Source organism: Pseudorca crassidens, chromosome 7 (genome assembly GCF_039906515.1).
Source record: "Pseudorca crassidens isolate mPseCra1 chromosome 7, mPseCra1.hap1, whole genome shotgun sequence".
Classification (NCBI taxonomy): Eukaryota; Metazoa; Chordata; class Mammalia; order Artiodactyla; family Delphinidae; genus Pseudorca; species Pseudorca crassidens.
Genome location: NC_090302.1, coordinates 56,196,721 through 56,215,395, shown reverse-complemented (window position 1 = coordinate 56,215,395; position 18,675 = coordinate 56,196,721). Strand labels below are relative to the sequence as shown.

Sequence of the window (18,675 nt, the reverse complement as noted above, 5' to 3'; positions counted from 1 at the left end):
TGCTTTAGCATTTCCTTTGGATGAGGTTCTGTTCATCACAAATATGGAGTTTTTGTTCGAAAATATCTTTATGTTTGTCTTCATTTTTGAAAGATATTTTTGCTGCGAATGGATATTTACATTGATAGTATTTTTAATATTAATTAATTAATTAATTAATATTTGGCTGCATTGAGTATTCATTTCTGCAGATGGGCTTTCTCTAGTTGTGGCAAGAGGAGGCTACTCTTCGTTGTGGTGTGTGGGCTTCTCACTACAGTAGCTTGTCTTTGTTGTGGAGAACAGGCTCTAGGCACGCGGGCTTTAGTAGTTGTGGCATGCGGGCTCAGTAGTTGTGGTGCACAGGCTTAGTTGATCCGCGACATGTGTGATCTTCCCGGAACAGGACTCGAACCCACGTCCCCTGCATTGGCAGGCAGATTCCTAACCACTGCACCACCAGGGAAGTCCCGATAGTTTTTTTTTTTAAGTACATTAAAGATATTCCATTGTCTGCTGGCTTCCATTATTTCTGTTGAGATAACTGTAAATCTTTTTTTTCTTTTAATTTCTGTATTTTTCATATTTAGAAGTTTTCTTTAGTTCTTTTTCAAAACTGCTTTGCATTTTAAAATAATCTTTTTCTTTGCCCTTGTTTTCAGTTTCTTTTCACTAGACGTATTTTGCACCTCCTAAATTACCTATGTCTATAGATTTTGGGGGGTGTCGTACTTTTTTTCCTATCCCTCAACAGTAACTTATTTCCTTTTATATTTTGGGGTTTTTTTGACTGTGAACTCATTTCTTGTTACTGAATCAGTGTGGGAGTTCCTTAAGATCTAGTTATAAGGTTCATTGCCTCAGAGAATTGATTTTTTTCTGTTCAAGTACCTGACAACAATTTTGACATGAGACCATGTTAAACTTTTTGAGCACCCAGGAAATGTGAATGTGGTCAGTAAATCCACATGAGTCAGCTTACAGTTACAAATTCTTTAAAGAGATTTTATTTTTTCTCCATCCAACACTCCTATTGTGAAGACAGTTTTCCTTTCAGTCCCTTAGTTGGGGCCAGGAGAAGGGACTGTTGTTGCTAGTACACCCTTCTGCTAATTTTGTGGGCTTTTGGAGTCCCAGCTTTGTGCTGGGGAAGCCAGATTCTATCAACCCACAACCACCCCCATTCAGTAAAAAGCTAAAACTCCCCAAAACTATAAGCACTTTTGAAAAAAAAATGAATTTTACCAAAAATCTCTAGTACTGTTTAGATATTTAAATGTAATTAATATACATAAATGCCAAATCACAAATGATAGTTTCTTCATTAGCTTTTTTAATGAACAAGAACTACTTGATTAATTTGTTGTATCTGTAATAATAAGGTAGTTATAGTGTGACCTCTTAGCCAGAAATATAAAAGTAAGTTTCTTCTATAAAATGAAAGTCCTGATATTGCTAAAATAGTATTCTTACTATGTATTTGTTTTAACAGATTACAATATGATAGTACAGAAAAATAGCCAGTGTCAGACACTGTGCCTCGACTTTCATTCAGAGTCCATGAATTAGTCACATCTTTATGTTTTTATACATCTTTTCTAGAGTAAGAGCTCTCACTCTTGAAAATTCAAGAGAAAGAAGTTATTATATTTTCTTCCCCTTGTTGGCGCATTTTAATTTCTCTCCCCAAACCTTATATGCTTTTATTTCTTTAAATACAGCTTTATTGAAATATAATTCACATACCATAGAGTTTACCTATTTAAATATAAAATCCAGCTGTTTTTAGTACATTCACAGAGTTGTGCAACCATCACTGCAGTCAATTTTAGAACGTTTCATCACACCAAAAATAAAGACTAATGGGACTTGCCTGGTGGTCCAGTGATTAAGACTCCATGCTCCCAAAGCAGAGGGCCTGGGTTTGATCCCTGGTCAGGGAACTAGATTCCACGTGCTGCAACTAAGAGTTCATATGCCAAAACTAAGATCCAGCGCAGCCTTAAAAAAAAAAAAAAAAAGACTGTGAAGTCACTTCCCATTTCCCCCACCTCCCCAGTCCTTGGAAACCTCTAATCTACTTTCCATCTCTATTCATTTCTGGACATTTTATGTAAATGGTATTATATAATATGTGGTCTTATGGGTGACTTTTTTTACTTAGTATCATGTTTCAAGGTTCATCCATGTTGTAACATGTATAAGCACTTCATTTTTTTTAATTGCCAAATAATATTCCATTGTACAGATATACCACTTTCTTTTTTTTTTTTTTTTTGGTAGTTTGTCAAATGCTTTTTTTTCTTTAAACATCTTTATTGGAGTATAATTGCTTTACAATGGTGTGTTAGTTTCTGCTGTATAACAAAGTGAATCATTTATACATATCCATATGTCCCCATATCTCTTCCCTCTTGCATCTCCCTCCCTATCCCACCCCTCCAGGTGGTCACAGAGCACCGAGCTGATCTCCCTGTGCTTATGCGGCTGCTTCCCACTAGCTATCTATTTTACATTTGGTAGTGTATATATGTCCATGCCACTCTCTCACTTCGTCCCAGCTTACCCTTCCCACTCCCCATATCCTCAAGTGCATTCTCTAGTAAGTCTGTGTCTTTATTCCCGTCTTGCCCTTAGGTTCTTCATGACCTTTTTTTTTTTTTCAGATTCCATATGTATGTGTTAGCATGCAGTAGTTGTTTTTCTCGTTCTGACTTACTTCACTCTGTATGACAGACTCTAGGTCCAACCACCTCACTACAAATAACTCAATTTCGTTTTTTTTATGGCTGAGTAATATTCCATTGTATATATGTGCCACATCTTCTTATCCATTCATCTGTGGATGGACACTTAGGTTGCTTCCATGTCCTGGCTATTGTAAATAGAGCTGCAATGAACATTGTGATACATGACTCTTTTTGAATTATGGTTTTCTTAGGGTATATGCCCAGTAGTGGGATTGCTGAGTCATATGGTAGTTCTATTTTTAGTTTCTTAAGGAACCTCCATATTGTTCTCCATAGTGGCTGTATCAATTTCCATTCCCACCAACAGTGCAAGAGGGTTCCCTTTTCTCCACACCCTCTCCAGCATTTATTGTTTGTAGAATTTTTGATGATGGCCATTCTGACTGGTGTGAGGTGATACCTCATTGTAGTTTTGATTTGCATTACTCTAATGATTAATGATGTTGAGCATGCTTTCATGTGTTTGTTGGCAATCTGTATATCTTCTTTGGAGAAATGTCTATTTAGGTTTTCTGCCCATTATTAGATTGGGTTGTTTGTTTTTTTGATACTGAGCTGCATGAGCTGCTTGTAAGTTTGGGAGATTAATACTTTGTCAGTTGCTTCATTGGCAAATATTTTCTCCCATTCTGTGGGTTGTCTTTTGGTCTTGTTTATGGTTTCCTTTGCTGTGCAAAAGCTTTTAAGTTTCATTAGGTCCCATTTGTTTCTTGTTTTTATTTCCATTTCTCTAGGAGGTGGGTCAGAAAGGATCTTGCTGTGATTTATGTCATAGAGTGTTCTGCCTATGTTTTCCTCTAAGACTTTGATAGTGTCTGGCCTTACATTTAGGTCTTTAATCCATTCTGAGTTCATTTTTGTGTATGGTGTTAGGGAGTGTTCTAATTTTATTCTTTTACATGTAGCTGTCCAGTTTCCCCAGCACCACTTATTGAAGAGGCTGTCTTTTCTCCATTGTATATTCTTGCCTCCTTTATCAAAGAGGAGGTGACCGTATATGCATGGGTTTCTCTCTGGGCTTTCTATCCTGTTCCTTTGATCTATATTTCTGTTTTTGTGCCAGTACCATACTGTCTTGATTACTGTAGCTTTGTAGTATAGCCTGAAGTCAGGGAGCCTGATTCCTCCAGGCCCATTTTTCTTTCTCAAGATTGCTTTGGCTATTTGGGGTCTTTTGTGTTTCCACACAAATTGTGAAATTTTTTGTTCTAGTTCTGTGAAAAATGCCATTGGTAGTTTGATAGGGATTGCATTGAATCTGTAGATTGCTTTGGGTAGTATAGTCATTTTCACAATGTTGATTCTTCCAATCCAAGAACATGGTATATCTCTCCATCTGTTTGTATGGTCTTTAATTTCTTTCATCAGTGTCTTATAATTTTCTGCATACAGGTCTTTTGTCTCCTTAGGTAGGTTTATTCCTAGGTATTTTATTCTTTTTGTTGCACTGGTAAATGGGAGTGTTTTCTTAATTACACTTTCAGATTTTTCATCATTAGTGTATAGGAATGCCAGAGATTTCTGTGCATTAATTTTGTATCCTGCTACTTTACCAAATTCATTGATTAGCTCTAGTAGTTTTCTGGTAGCATCTTTAGGATTCTCTATGTATAGTATCATGTCATCTGCAAGCAGTGACAGCTTTACTTCTTCTTTTCCGATTTGGATTCCTTTTATTTCTTTTTCTTCTTTAGCTGTGGCTAAAACTTCCAAAACTATGTTGAATAAGAGTGGTGAGAGTGGGCAACCTTGTCTTTTTCCTGATCTTAGTAGAAATGGTTTCAGTTTTTTACCATTGAGGACGATGTTGGCTGTGGGTTTGTCATATATGGCCTTTATTATGTTGAGGAAAGTTCCTTCTGTGCCTACTTTCTGGAGGGTTTTTATCATAAATGGGTGTAGAATTTTGTTGAAAGCTTTCTCTGCATCTATTGAGATGATCATATGGTTTTTCTTCTTCAATTTGTTAATATGGTGTATCACATTGATTGATTTGCATATATTGAAGAATCTTTGCATTCCTGGGATAAACCCCACTTGATCATGGTGTATGATCCTTTTAATGTGCTGTTGGATTCTGTTTGCTAATATTTTGTTGAGGATTTTTGCATCTGTTCATCAGTGATATTGGCCTATAGTTTTCTTCCTTTGTGACATGTTTGTCTGGTTTTGGTATCAGGGTGATGGTGGCCTCATAGAATGAGTTTGGGAGTGTTCCCCTCTCTGCTATATTTTGGAAGAGTTTGAGAAGGATAGGTGTTAGCTCTTCTCGAAATGTTTGATAGAATTCACCTGTGAAGCCATCTGGTCCTGGGCTTTTGTTTGTTGGAAGATTTTTAATCACAGTTTCAATTTCAGTGCTTGTGATTGGTCTGTTCATATTTTCTATTTCTTCCTGGTTCTGTCTCTGAAGGTTGTGCATTTCTAAGAATTTGTCCATTTTTTCCAGGTTGTCCATTTTATTGGCATATGGTTGCTTGTAATAATCTCTCATGATCCTTTGTATTTCTGCAGTGTCAGTTGTTACTTCTCCTTTTTCATTTCTAATTTTATTGATTTGAGTCTTTTCCCTTTTGGTTTCTCCCAAAACTAATTGATAAATTGGTTTATCAATTTTGTTTATCTTCTCAAAGAACCAGCTTTTAGTTTTATTGATCTTTGCTATCATTTCCTTAATTTCTTTTTCATTTATTTCTGATCTGATCTTTATGATTTCTTTCTATTTATCCATTCAGCAGTTGATGGATATACAAATACCAAATACATTTGGTAGTTTTACTCTTTGACTATTATGAGTAATGCTACTATGAACATTAATATACAAGTTTTTGTGTGGACATATATTTTCATTTCTCTTGGACATATACCTAGGAGTAGGTTTGCTGGGTCATATGTTTAACCTTCTGAGGACCTGCTAGACTGCCTTTGAAAGTAGCTATATCCTTTATAGTGTATGAAGTTTCCAGTTTCTCCATAGTTTTACCAATAGCTGTTAGTATCTCTCTTACAATAATCATCTCAAGATCATTATCTTAAGAGAGATACCAATTCATGTATTGGTATCGTACTGTGGTTTTGATTTACATTTCTCTAACGGATAATGATGTTGAGCATCTTTTCATCAGCTTATTATTCATTTGTACGTCTTCTTTGGAGAAATATTTACTTTGTCCATTTTTAGTTCGGTTATTTTATCCTTTTATTATTGAGTTATAAGTGTTCTTTTATTTTCTAGATACAGATCTCTCATTAGATACGTGATTTGCAAAAATGTTCTCCCATTCCATGGTTGTCTTTTCACTTGATGATGTCCTTTAAAAGCACAAACGTTTTTAGTTTTGATGGTGACCACTTTATTTTTTCTTTTGTTGCTGTGCTTTTGGTGCCATATATAAAAACACTTTGCCTAATGCAAGATCACGGAGACTTCTTTTTATCTAATTTAATTTTTTTAATTAAGAAAATTTAAAGCAGTGCCCGTAAAGGACTTTTTAAGGGGAAGAAAGCACTTATAATCTCATCAACATAGGATTCACGTATTTTTGGAATACTGTCATCTCCTTGTTCAGTATTTGCATATTTTCATTATTGCTATTGTTTGTTAAGTACTATATTGTGTTCTGATGTTTTTTGTGTTTATGCATAATATTCATAATTTTAATTTTAAGGCTATATAATATATCCAGCTTATTTCCCAGTTATGTAATACAACTTCTTTATATTTTTATTTTCCTTATACAGAACTCCAGTTAACACTGACAAACACGTAACTTTTTGCTTCTATTGAATTATCTTCTTAGAATAACTTTTTAGGAATGGAATTATCAGGTCAAAGGATGTAAACATGTTTACAGCTCTTACATGACATCATATTACTTCTAGAAAGCACTAAACTGTGCTTTTGTGTAGTAAACATTTTAAAAATGTTTTTCATTTAGTTTGAAGTTGATACACATTGTGAGTTGAACATTTTTGCCTTGAGTAGCAATGTTAGTGATAATCCTCCATCAGTAAAACTCAGGATCAAGTTATATGTGTATTTCTTCATCTGAAAAAAAAAATCACAATAGTACATCTAATGGGACACTTTGTACTGATAGTGAAAACTAGAACAGCCAATTGCCTTGTTGACTGAAGATAAATATGACATACTTAAAATTTAGTATTTTATGGTATTCTCTACTTTAAGTAATAATAATATAATTTGTTAAATTTTCTTTAGGCTTCGGGAGCAGGAAAGAAAAGAAGCAGAAGAAGCTAGTCAAAAGGAAGTAGAAGAATGGGAAAGAAAACTTCTAGCTCAAGCAGCTCCAACTTGTATGGAGACCATGTGGGAAATTCCAGCAATCGGGCATTTCCTTTGTTTAGCCCAGCAAATTCTAAATTTGCCAGAAATAGTCTTTTACGAATTGGAACGCTGTCTTCTGATGCCTCAGTGTAACGCTTTTCTATCTAAAATAATGACTTCTCTATTAAGTCCTCCCCATCGCAGACCTACCTTACATCGAAGACCTACTTTGCCTTATAGAACCTGGGAAGCAGCACTGAGACAGAAAGTACAGCAGTGGTACACGGCTGTAGGGCAGACTGAAAATCCCAATAACTGTGCTGAAAAACTTGGGTTGTGTCCTCAGTTTTTTAAAGTTCTTGGAGAAGTTAATCCATTGGAAGAAAAACTTTTTCATGAACTACCTTTCTACCAAAAAGTGTGGTTACTTAAGGGTCTTTGTGACTTTGTGTATGAAACACAGAAGGAAGTTCAAGATGCTGTACTTGGACAGCCTATTCATGAATGCAGGGAAGTTATCCTTGGTTACGATTATTTGGAGAATGCTTATGTACATTTCCCACAGTTCTGTGGTGCAGATGTGCGGATTTATAAACAGAGACCTTTTCAAGCCCCAGAATTTCCAGTTCCACCCATTAAAATACAAAGAGTACCTCGGATTAAACTGGAGAAATTGAAGTGTGACTATGTTAGTGCAAGTAATGGAGAACATAGGTGTAGTAGAGAAGGCCTGCCCTCTGCCTTCAAGAAAGAGCAGGAAATTAGTTTTGATCCAACTTGCTGCCCTGCTAAAATGAACTTGGCTAATCATGACATTTCTGTTGAAATGGAAGTGAAATCCAACTGTGAAATTAGAATTCGTAGGCCCTGTGAAATGAAAATAACTGATTGCTGTAAAGAAAATTTAGAGAAACCAGGGAGCCCAGGGGAAGTTACTGGCTTTGGAGAGCCTCTCAGTCCAGGTGAAATAAGGTTTATAGAAAATCAGGAAAAATATGGTGAAGCTTCCAGAGTAAAGCCTGAACCCAGTCCATTAAAAGAAAATGCTCTGAAATCTTGCCAAATACATGTAAATGGAAGTCACAGTGATCATCCAGAAATTAACTGCCACAAAGTTGTAAGGGATATTCTATTAGAACAGTCACTGCAGAGCCACAAGAAACTCAAAGTAACTAAAATGAGGGCAAAAAAGAAGAAAAAGAAAAAAAAGAAATTGAAAGATGTTTTGAATGAAAACTTACAAAGAAAGCACGAAGGTCTTCATTCCCTTGCATTCAAGTCTTACAAACCTGAGATCCAGAATAAGTTATTGATCATCAAAAAGAAAGCAAAACACAAGAAGCACAAATCTGGTAAGCTAACACAAAATGGGTGAGAATTACATTTTAGCATATATCAAGTAGTGCTTTCAATTAGGCATCATGGAAGGCTCTGACTGACAAAATGAAATAACGTGTGTGTGTGTGTGTGTGTGTGTGTGTGTGTGTGTGTGTGTGTATGTATGTATGTTTAAAGGTCAAGTTTTATATTAGTCCCCATAATTAAAACCCAGAGCAGAAGAGGTTTTATATATAATACTAACAACAACAAAATACTGATGTAATACATTTGAATTTAATTCTCAGTTGAGAATCTTTGGGCATTATGTTTTTACATTCTCTGGACCAATTTCTCCATAAGTGATGCTTCCCATCATTTTTAAGAAGTGTTTTTTTCCCCAGGCTAAGGGCAGTACAGTGCAATGGAAGAAGCACTGATTATCAAGAGGTATCATTCCCAGAGCTAAAGTGTATAGCAACTAGCTTCTTAAACCAAGGCAAGTTAGATTATTTTTCTGGGTCTTAGTTTTTTCCCACATTATATATTTTTCAACTTCCTGAAAAATTATTTTAGTATATATTTTCATATCCAGAAAAAAATGTGAACTATAAGGGAAAAATTACATCAACTAATAAGATATGAAGCTTTTTTTTTTTACAGGATTTGTAAGTTTGTCTTACACCAGATTTAAGTACTCACTATATTTGCCACAATCCTGTTTGAACAATAACAACAAAAAATCCGATGAATAAAGTCTTCAGTGGTTGTTTGCTCTCTTTTTATAATTACTCAGGTGCTTTTGCTTTTCCTGTTGTTTGCCATTTAATCAATTTATGTCTCAGTTACTAAGAGCATAGATGAGATAAAAGCACATGATCAACTTCATTTATTAACACTAATAAAAAGTTGTTGGATTGGGAAAAACTTGAATAGTTTACTAAAATGAGTTGTGATTTATTGTCATTATTTATGGATTTCAGTTTTTTATTCCTTCCCTCAGTAACAAAGGTAATGAAGATTAGACAGTAATTTGATGAGTTGGCAGATGAGGGAGTGAACTTTGTTTAGCTGATATAGTTGCTTTTATACTTTAGTTATTTAAATCATTAAATACAGTTAAATGTATTTTAAAATGCATATGTAATATATAATTGATAAAGAAGTAGTACAAATTTTACCATCAAGAACAGGCTTGGGCTTCCCTGGTGGCGCAGTGGTTGAGAGTCCACCTGCTGATGCAGGGGACACGGGTCCGTGTGCCGGTCTGGGAAGATCCCACATGCCGCAGATCGACTAGGCCCATGAGCCATGGCCGCTGAGCCTGCGCGTCCGGAGCCTGTGCTCCGCAACAGGAGAGGCCACAACAGTGAGCGGCCCGCATACTGCAAAAAAAAAAAAAAAAAACTTAATTTGTTGAACTAAAAATTGCAAAGTGGTCCACATTGACCCAGATGATAAAAAGCTACAGTTTTTTTAAAGTGACTCTCAACAATAAATCCTTTAAATTTTATAAGCAATCCATTAGGCTATATAAATTTAGTTTTACTGATTTGGCAAGTTCTCTTTGAAATGTTAGCCTCTAATATATTAAATAATATTTTAAAATTTAAAAACTGTTTTCAATTTCAAAGCATGTAGTATTGTTTTATTAATACCATTATCACCTAAAAGCTTTTAAGTGTTCATTTATGACCTACTATTCATGTGTTGAAAAGTAATTATGGCTTATGATGATTTATAAAATAAAATAGATATTGATGTAGCTCCTATACAGATTATACCAGTAGCAGAATAAAAATATTAACTCCTAAGGATTGAATTAAAAGGAGTTTGTATTGTAAGCAAATAAAGTGTTGCTTCATTTTTAAAATGGAAGTTCAGAGTGTTTGTAGATCAGAGAAAAAATTTGTGGGAGTTGCATGTCTAGTTCTAGACAAGTGGGTGAATAAAACTCAGAAGCAAATTCAGTGAGTACGGTTCATGCTCTCCGAGGCTGTTTGTTGGGAAGAGAAGGCTTATAGGAATGAAGTAGAAGAAAATAATGGCACTCGCCTATACACTTTCTCATTTTATCTTCAGGGCAAATTTTGGAAAGTCAGTTTTCAGTGGCACAAATACTAGGATCTGGCTAATACAGTTTCCTTCTCCCTTGTTAGTACTGAGTAAGCATAGGCCAATTCTTTAGTTTCTTCACTAAACTTCTTACTGGCGTAACAGTACTACGTAAAATGATATAACAACAACAAAACATCTGTTTTACGTCTTTCTGTACACTTGTCTATCTGAGGCTTTGCCCTGAGGTTTTTTTATTAGGTATATGACATTGTGGCCTTTTATAGTTAGGGGCATACCCTAATCCAGTGTTTCCTTTCTTACTCCTTTTAAAAGTGAGCTTCATGGTCACAGGTTTGGGAAATATTCCTCTTACAGATTCACATTGTGCATTAGTACAGGTCCACAGTGCATCTTACAAAACTCTTGTACCAGATGTGTTTTGGAATTCAGAAATCTTCAGATTTTAGAAGGGTATTATGATATATATAATGTTTATTAAATAACATCCCCAGTGGAGCTTAGGGCAGCCCGTGTAATCAAATGTATAATTTCTACAGAAAAATATGAAATAGACAAACTAAATGAGATGAAGACTACAAAGAACCTCATAACAGTTTATGTCACGTTTTGCTATCATATAAATTATTTTTAAAACTTCAGTTTTCAGAACCTTTTGGACTGTAGAATTGTACATAAGTGATTCTGGGCCAGTATATTAAGGACTTCAGAAAATCTTGAAGAAAACTGTTTAGTTTTGTTTAACCCAGTATTTTTCAAGTTTACTTGAATACAGAGCTTTTTTCAAGGAATAGTATTCTGTAGAATGTGCTTTGGGATAAAGCTGTGTCACCCATGGCTGATTTATGAACCTTTACTTAGGGTGGACTAAATGTAGTTAATCGAGATTTACCTAGTTAACCTGGTCCAATTTATGTTGATTACACAGGCCCTAAATTTTGGTGGAATCTCCAGATTTAGTAAAGCTTATTGTGATGGCAGATGATTTTTAGTAGAAGGCACAAAGATAAATTGGTTGAAAATGATTTGATAATTTTAGTGTGCTGTGAGGCACTTTTGCAATCCATAAGCATTTTAATCTGTTTTTCAGAATTGGACTCTTCTTCCTGCTTTGTAAATTTTGAATTTATTTTCATTTATTTAAGCCTGCTCCTTACTCTTGGAAGCATTGTAGAATAGAAAAACATTGGCATTTTCCCAAATATGCATACTTATAGCACTAGATACTTCTCCTTCATAATATTTATAAAATTTATTCTTAATAGTTGAATTTCTAGGTTGTTTTGATGATTGTCTCCCTCTGTTCTATAACATTCTTGAGGACAGAAGGATTATTTCTGGTTTTGCATCCCTAGCACTTAGCACAGTGACTAACTCATTGTGTAAGAATCTATTGAATGAATAAATGAACACACATAATGCGGTTCTCCCAGGTATAACTAAGATTTATCCCTTAATATGTATCTTTCACATTCTTTTAATGCATTTATATTTTTTAATAGGATTATACTATACATACCATTTTACAATCTGCTTTTTTCCCACATGACAGTATACCATGAACATCTTTGTGCAATAAATAGATCTCTATAGCATCATTTTAAATGGCTGTGTAGGATTCTGTTATGTGTATTGTGTAGTCCATTTAACCAACCTCCTTACTGGACATTTTGGTTGTTTTTGGTAATGCACTATTATAGATTGTGTAGAGCAGGTAGAGTTGAGTGAAATGAGTGAGAAATCTTAAAATGAGAGGACTTTTTATAAAACCTGAAAAAAACAAACAAAAATGATTCAAGATACATTAATTATTACAAAAAAGCTTGTGGTATTTTAAGTTATTTATTTCAACCAGTTTGGTTTGGAGGGGTTTTCCCTCCTTACATGGTCGTTATTTTCAACCAAATCATTTTGTGTGAGCTCCTCTAAACCAATTAAAATAAATAAGACAAGTGGTGTTAGTTTCTTATAGGTGAAGAAACTAAGGTTCAAAAATAGTAAATAGCCTCATTTAATAATTGTTAAGTATATGGTAAAGACCATACAAAGGTCAAAGAGAGGCTAAATCCATGTGTGCTATAGTAAGATTTAACAGAAGATGAAGGACTTTGAAGAATAATGGGGATTGGGTAGATGAAAAATGGTTAATAATGTGAGCACAGCCATGGAGGCGTAATTAAGCCAAGTGTCAGTGAAAAAATAAGCATAATTAGAGAAAAACTTAAGGAAAAAGTTGAAAAGTTGAGGGTTTAAAAGGTGTTTGAATGATGGAAATATGCCATTTTGAGGTGATATCTTTCTGGGTATGTGGTGCTATTTTAGATAATTGAATCAGGAATACAGTGCAGGGAAATGAGCTTGAAATAAAATATATCAAATGTGTGAAAGTAATGAGCTGCTTTATAGGGAATGACTGAGAAAGTAATGTAATCTACAATATTTGATTATATCCAGGCCCTTATCTGTGAAACAGTTGTGTAATTCTGTGTTAATATTACTATAGAACCTAACTATGTTTGTCTTTATGGGAAAAATTCTTAGAGGACCAACTCAAGATGCCAAGGTACAAGACTGAAAGAATCGACTATACTCCATGTCCTTTTATTTTAATACCTTCTACTTCCCCCACCCCTCCAAAAACCTAATACTCGTATGATGACTACTGCATGCCAGGCACTATTCTAAGCCTTTATATATATTGTCTCATTTAATCCTCATAAAAACTCATAAGTAGATGCTACTATTCCCCCCATTATATAGATTTTATAGATTTTTAAAAACTGAGGCACAGAGAGGTTTATTAACGTATCCAAGGTCACACAGCTAGTAAGTGAATGGCAGGATTAGGAGAAGGAATGTTGCAGGGTAATTAGGATGCCATTAAAGAGCTATAAAAAGAAACTGGCAGTGTTTATAAAAATGAAGGGATAGAAGATAACTCCAGGAAGACGAAATTCTAAATCCAGATAAGGAATGATTATATAACTGTTCTTATCACACTGACAGAAGAAAATAACATTTTGAGAGAGATGTTGCAGTAAATAGCAGAATTTGACAACTAATTCAGTATTCTGAGTTAAAGGGGAAAAAAAGAAATAGGTATTCAGGAGTTATCGAATTATTTTATAGTGTTAAAAAAATGCCAGTATGATGAGAAATTTGCTCATAGGCAAGGAGAATAGAAGGAAAATCAGCTGTTTTATTAAAGTCAATGGCTTACTTAGAACATTCCAGAAACTTATATTAGCCAAGATATGGACACTTAGTAAATTAAAGCCATATTTAGACTGTTTCTGTGACTTCACCGTCTAGCTAGGCACTTGCCAGAATCACTTATAATACAAATGCTCTTGGGTTTTTACTTTTAACAGTGATTAATGTCTTAGTATCCATTCACATTAATATTCCTAAAATGAAAGTACTGAGAGAGTAGTGTATGTGTTAGAATAATTTTTAAACATGGGAAGGCCGAATCTAGGAGTATTGAAGTGGAAGCCTGAATAGTCCAAGGAGCCAAGGAGTGAATACAGGCAGGAAAACCAGGTGAAGATAAAGATGAAGAATAAGAGACTAAGGAAAGAGTTGGATTGGGAATGATAGTCACCTTAATTTTTCTGGTAAGTGTATCTCCATGTTCTAGAATACTACAATTTTATGCCTAAGTTATAGTGTGAAATATATTTTTAGTTATATTTTTCTCTCAAGTTGGGCTTCCTTCTAGAGCTAATCTAAGCGTAATTTTAAAAAGCTTCATTAGGCTGTGCTTGTATCAATTACTAGGCCATATTTAGTTTCCTTATCCATTTCTAGGTACATGTTGACACTCACTTTTTGCCCATGTTTGTGTTTTAGGCTCAGGAATTGTGTTGAAATTCTTTGTATGTTTTAAATTGACTTCTGACAGTTATATTTTATGGGACTAGGTGACTTAGGGCAGTGGAGGTAAAAGCCGTGGGTATGATCAAGTAAGTGGTAGAGGAATGGAAGCCCACTAGGGGGCAGTATGTAACTTGCCCTCTGTATTATCTGGCCCTGGAGCAAAAGCAGGTTATAAAACAAAGGCTGTGTGGTTTTACAGTATCCCATGCTCCATTTTAAAAGTAATATTTAATAAAAAGTAACAGTTGATTTTTATTGAAGAATACAGGAAAATTTGTATTCAAATTGTTTTGTGGAGGACATAGTCTCAAGGTATTAAGTAATAGTGAATATGCAAATCTTATAACCCTAATCAAAAGGAATGCTCTGAAATCAATCAGATGCAGATTACATCCCTGTAGAATGTCTGAAAACAATGCAGTATTTTACCATAAAAAGAGCACAGCTTTGAAGTGAGACCCATCTAGTACAAATATATGCTCCAGTGCATATTAGCTGTAAGTTCTCCATCAATTTATTTACCTGTTTATAGCCTGTTTCTTTCTCTGTGAAAAATGAGGTAATACCTACCTTGCTGTATTTTTTCAAGGTTTAATGGAATAGCAAGCAAATGCATAGCACCTAGCATGGTGCCTGGCACACGGTAGGAATCGATAGATGGTAACTATGATTTTTGAGAGGTTAGAATTACATAATGGAAAGAGCTTGGGCTTTGGTGTTAGAGTCCCTGGCTCTGGGGCTTACTTATTACAGTGTAACACTTAAGTAAGTTAAGTAACTTTTTTGATCTTCATTTATCCCTTATTAAAATGGGGATGTTGCCTACCTTGGAGGGTGGTTTTCAGAATTAACTGAGGTAATTTATATATCACCTTACTAAGTGTCTGACACATAGTAAGCTATCAATAAATGTTATTTTCCTTACTACCGTTCCTAGGTCATGTTGTGAAACTCTTTGGTAAATTGTGTAAATTATTTAAATTGTCTGTCAGCGTTTTCCTCATTATAAAATGGACTCAGATTGACCCTAAGAATTGTAAACAATTACCTGCCTCCCTTTTTCTATCCCCAAACTGATAAAATTTCTGATGAAGTATAGGATTCTTATATTTAAGGATCATTTCTCTTGTGTGCTAAATGCTGTACATGCAAAATGAATAATAGGATTTCTGTTGTCAGTAATTTCCAATCTAGTAAGGAAGAGAAATATATAAACAGATAATTATAATACTGTATAAGTGTTACATTAATTGATATGTGTACGAAGTCGAGTGGTAGCACATAGGACATAAGAGCAAGAAGAACTAAAATGAAGGACTAAGTTAATAAAAGAATTTGAAGAAGGTTAAAAGATAATAAACATTTTGTTTAAACCTTTACCACAACTTAGCTAAGGCACGTGAGAACAACAGCTAACATTTATTGGTGATTTACCATGTGCCTAGCAGTAGTCTAAGCTCTTAACATGTTTTAACTTGTTTAATTCTCACAACATAGGTGATATTGTTATCCCTATTTTAGAGATGATGAAACTTCACAAGGAAATAAAATAATTTGCTCAAGGTCTTGCAGCTAGTAGGTGGTTAGAACTGATATTCCAACCCAGGTAGTTTAGTTCCAAAACTCAAGCTTAAAACTACTGCACAGTACTACTTCTAGTTACTTAATAACATTTAAGTATCTTAATGACATGATGAAAGGAGATGCCTAGTAACCACCTCAGCTGCTTAATTTACTTAATTTATAGTCAAACAGAGTGACTGTTAGAGTTAACTGAGAATTTAGTACCTTAGTGCCTCTGTGGCAACAATGTGAAATTAATTGGGACTATCAAGAGTGACCTCTGTTGTGCTTATAAAGAAATAAATACAAAATCAAATTATTTTTTAAAAAGCTAGTTAGAGGAGTGCTGAGGGGGTGGGGAATAGGAATGAGGAAGGATTTCATTTCCTTCAAATTGCTGTCTTAGGTCAGCAAGCAGTTAAATCTTTTCCCATGAACTTTCAAGAATAGTAAAGGTAGCATATAGAGGAAAGGCATTTTGGTGTTCAGATTTATCAGTCCCCTTGAGAGGTACCTATTGCATCCAGTTTAGAAATCAGTAACTAGCTGTATTATAGAGATACCAAGAATTTAATCACTTCTTGAATATTGCTAAAGCAGCCACCCACCCACTTGTTTTTGTATGAGTTTAGTTCTAGTGTAGGTACTGTGTGAGCACATAAGCAAATAACAGTGATAAGAAATATACATTAGTTTTTTTTTAATTAATTTATTTTTGGCTGTGTTGTGTCTTTATTGCTGCACGTGGGCTTTTTCTAGTTGCGGCAAGCAGGCGCTACTCTTCATTGTGGTGCGCGGGCTTCTCATTGCAATGGCTTCTCTTCTTGCAGAGCACGGGCTATAGGTGCGTGGGCTTCAGTAGTTGTGGCTCGCAGGCTTAGTTGCTCCGCGGCATGTGGGATCTTCGTGGACCAGGGCTCGAACCCATGTCCCCTGCATTGGCAGGTGTATTCTTAACCACTGCACCACCAGGGAAGTCCCTACATTAGGTTTTTAAATTTAATTGTTACCTAGTAGAACAAAACACTAAAACCCATGTGAATCTCAGCCACTGAAAATTTGCAGTAGTTCAAGTATGGTATACTTGCATTTTATTGAGTCAAAGTTAGAAATGACCCAAATTACAATTCTGTGATATGATTGAAAGAGGAATACAGAAGAAAATACAATTACATTGTAAACTGGAATTGCGCTTATGAGTTGAATGAAATGTTGCAATAAAAACTGTTTTCATGCAAGATCACATCTATGCAGGAAAACATTTAGAAAAGAACAATAGGGGTTATGTAGTATAGCAAAGTTGCTTTCGGTACTTAGTCATTTTCTCTTTTAAAAAAAAGTAATTTTTAAGATGATTTTAGCCTACAAATGATTGTGAACTAAAATTAACTTTTAAGTATTTCTAATTAATTTTTTATTCCCTACATAGATTGTAAACTCTTGGAGGACAGGGTTTCCATTTTATAATTTTTTGTTGTCCCCATAAAGTGTACTGTATCTCATGTTTGTTGATTAAGTAACAATTTATTAATTGATTTTGCTGATTGCAAATGGGGGGAAAAGCATTTACTTGACTATGTTCCTTACTAGAAAATAGAGGCTATATGTATGTACATATTTCTTTTGTCTGGTTAAATACATATTTTAGATTATATGTACTTTATGCTGTGAAATAGATTTGTTTAAGAATGTGGATTTATTTTTCCTAGTGATTTCTGATTGCACAAATGACTAGGTGCACTTTAAAGGGAGATGTTTACCTTGTTTTAAAACTGGTTATTGAATACTGCCAACGGCAGTCCATTAGGTGAGTGCAGAACTAAAGGGATAGAAGGAAAACCCTGTTTCTTAAGCTACTGAGAGGATTTTCACATTAGGTTGAATAAAGACCATAGTCTTCAGAGTATAGTTGTATGCAAGTTCCTGACTACAGAAGTCATTGTTAAAGGTAAGGTTTTTTCTTATGTAACCTCATTTTAAGTTGTGAATTAGATTTTAACTAAGCAATAGTAATGTGACTTTTTTGCCAAATCTTATTGTAATAAATTCTGGTACTGTGCAACACATTGGAGATTATAGTAGTTTGGTTCTTATAGAAAGAAAACACCATTTGTTAATATGTCTGTTACAGGTAGTTATAGTTTAATGTTTGCTTTTGCTGGGGCTTGTTTTGATTCATCATTTTTATTTGACTCACTAGAAGCCATCTGTTAGTTATAATTTAACTTTCAAGGTTCTATGTAATTTGGGTTTTGTTAATGAAGTGCTATAAACAGCATTATGAAGCTTTTCTCTTTTAATCTTGAAAGGAAAAAAATCCATATCTAAAAAAGCAATCACAAAGAAGAGGAAAACTGTCACAAAGTCACCTACTGTACCAGAATTTCAGGTAAATGTTTCAATTTTGTCTCAATACTTATTAGTTTAATTTTTTGTTTCAGTGTTTATATTGTTCCTCAAGAGATTGGCTAAATTCCGCCATAACACACAATACTTTTATTGAGATGTTTCCAACTATGACTTTTTCCCTGCAAGTGTAGATATAGCTAAAATTTAATCTGCTAGTATTTCAAAAATTTTTACCTCTCTTTTTGTCTCTTGATAGTCAAAAATCTCTGTGGTTTTCTGTACGCTATACTGTTTTGTAGAAGTAATTTAATAGAAATATATATATATATATGTATCAAGTAAATGTGTAGATGAAAGTCTTCCAAGAACTAACTATAATTTGTACATGGTAGCATTGTGTAGGTAATCCATTTTATTTTCATTTATTTGGGCACTATAGAAATAGCAGACTTATTAACTTAAAAAACAAAACTT

At 34.4% G+C, this 18,675-nt stretch overlaps 1 protein-coding gene across 5 annotated transcripts in view; it reads left to right on the top strand.

The window, feature by feature from the left end:
* Positions 1-18,675, top strand: part of BRD10 (bromodomain containing 10) — a 103,980-nt gene that overhangs the window by 46,364 nt on the left and 38,941 nt on the right. For all 5 annotated transcript variants that reach the window (XM_067744323.1, XM_067744322.1, XM_067744321.1 and 2 more), the window contains 2 exons: positions 6,952-8,369; positions 18,162-18,241. In XM_067744323.1, the coding sequence (XP_067600424.1) occupies positions 6,952-8,369; positions 18,162-18,241 (1,498 nt within the window). The remainder of the gene's footprint in view (positions 1-6,951; positions 8,370-18,161; positions 18,242-18,675) is intronic.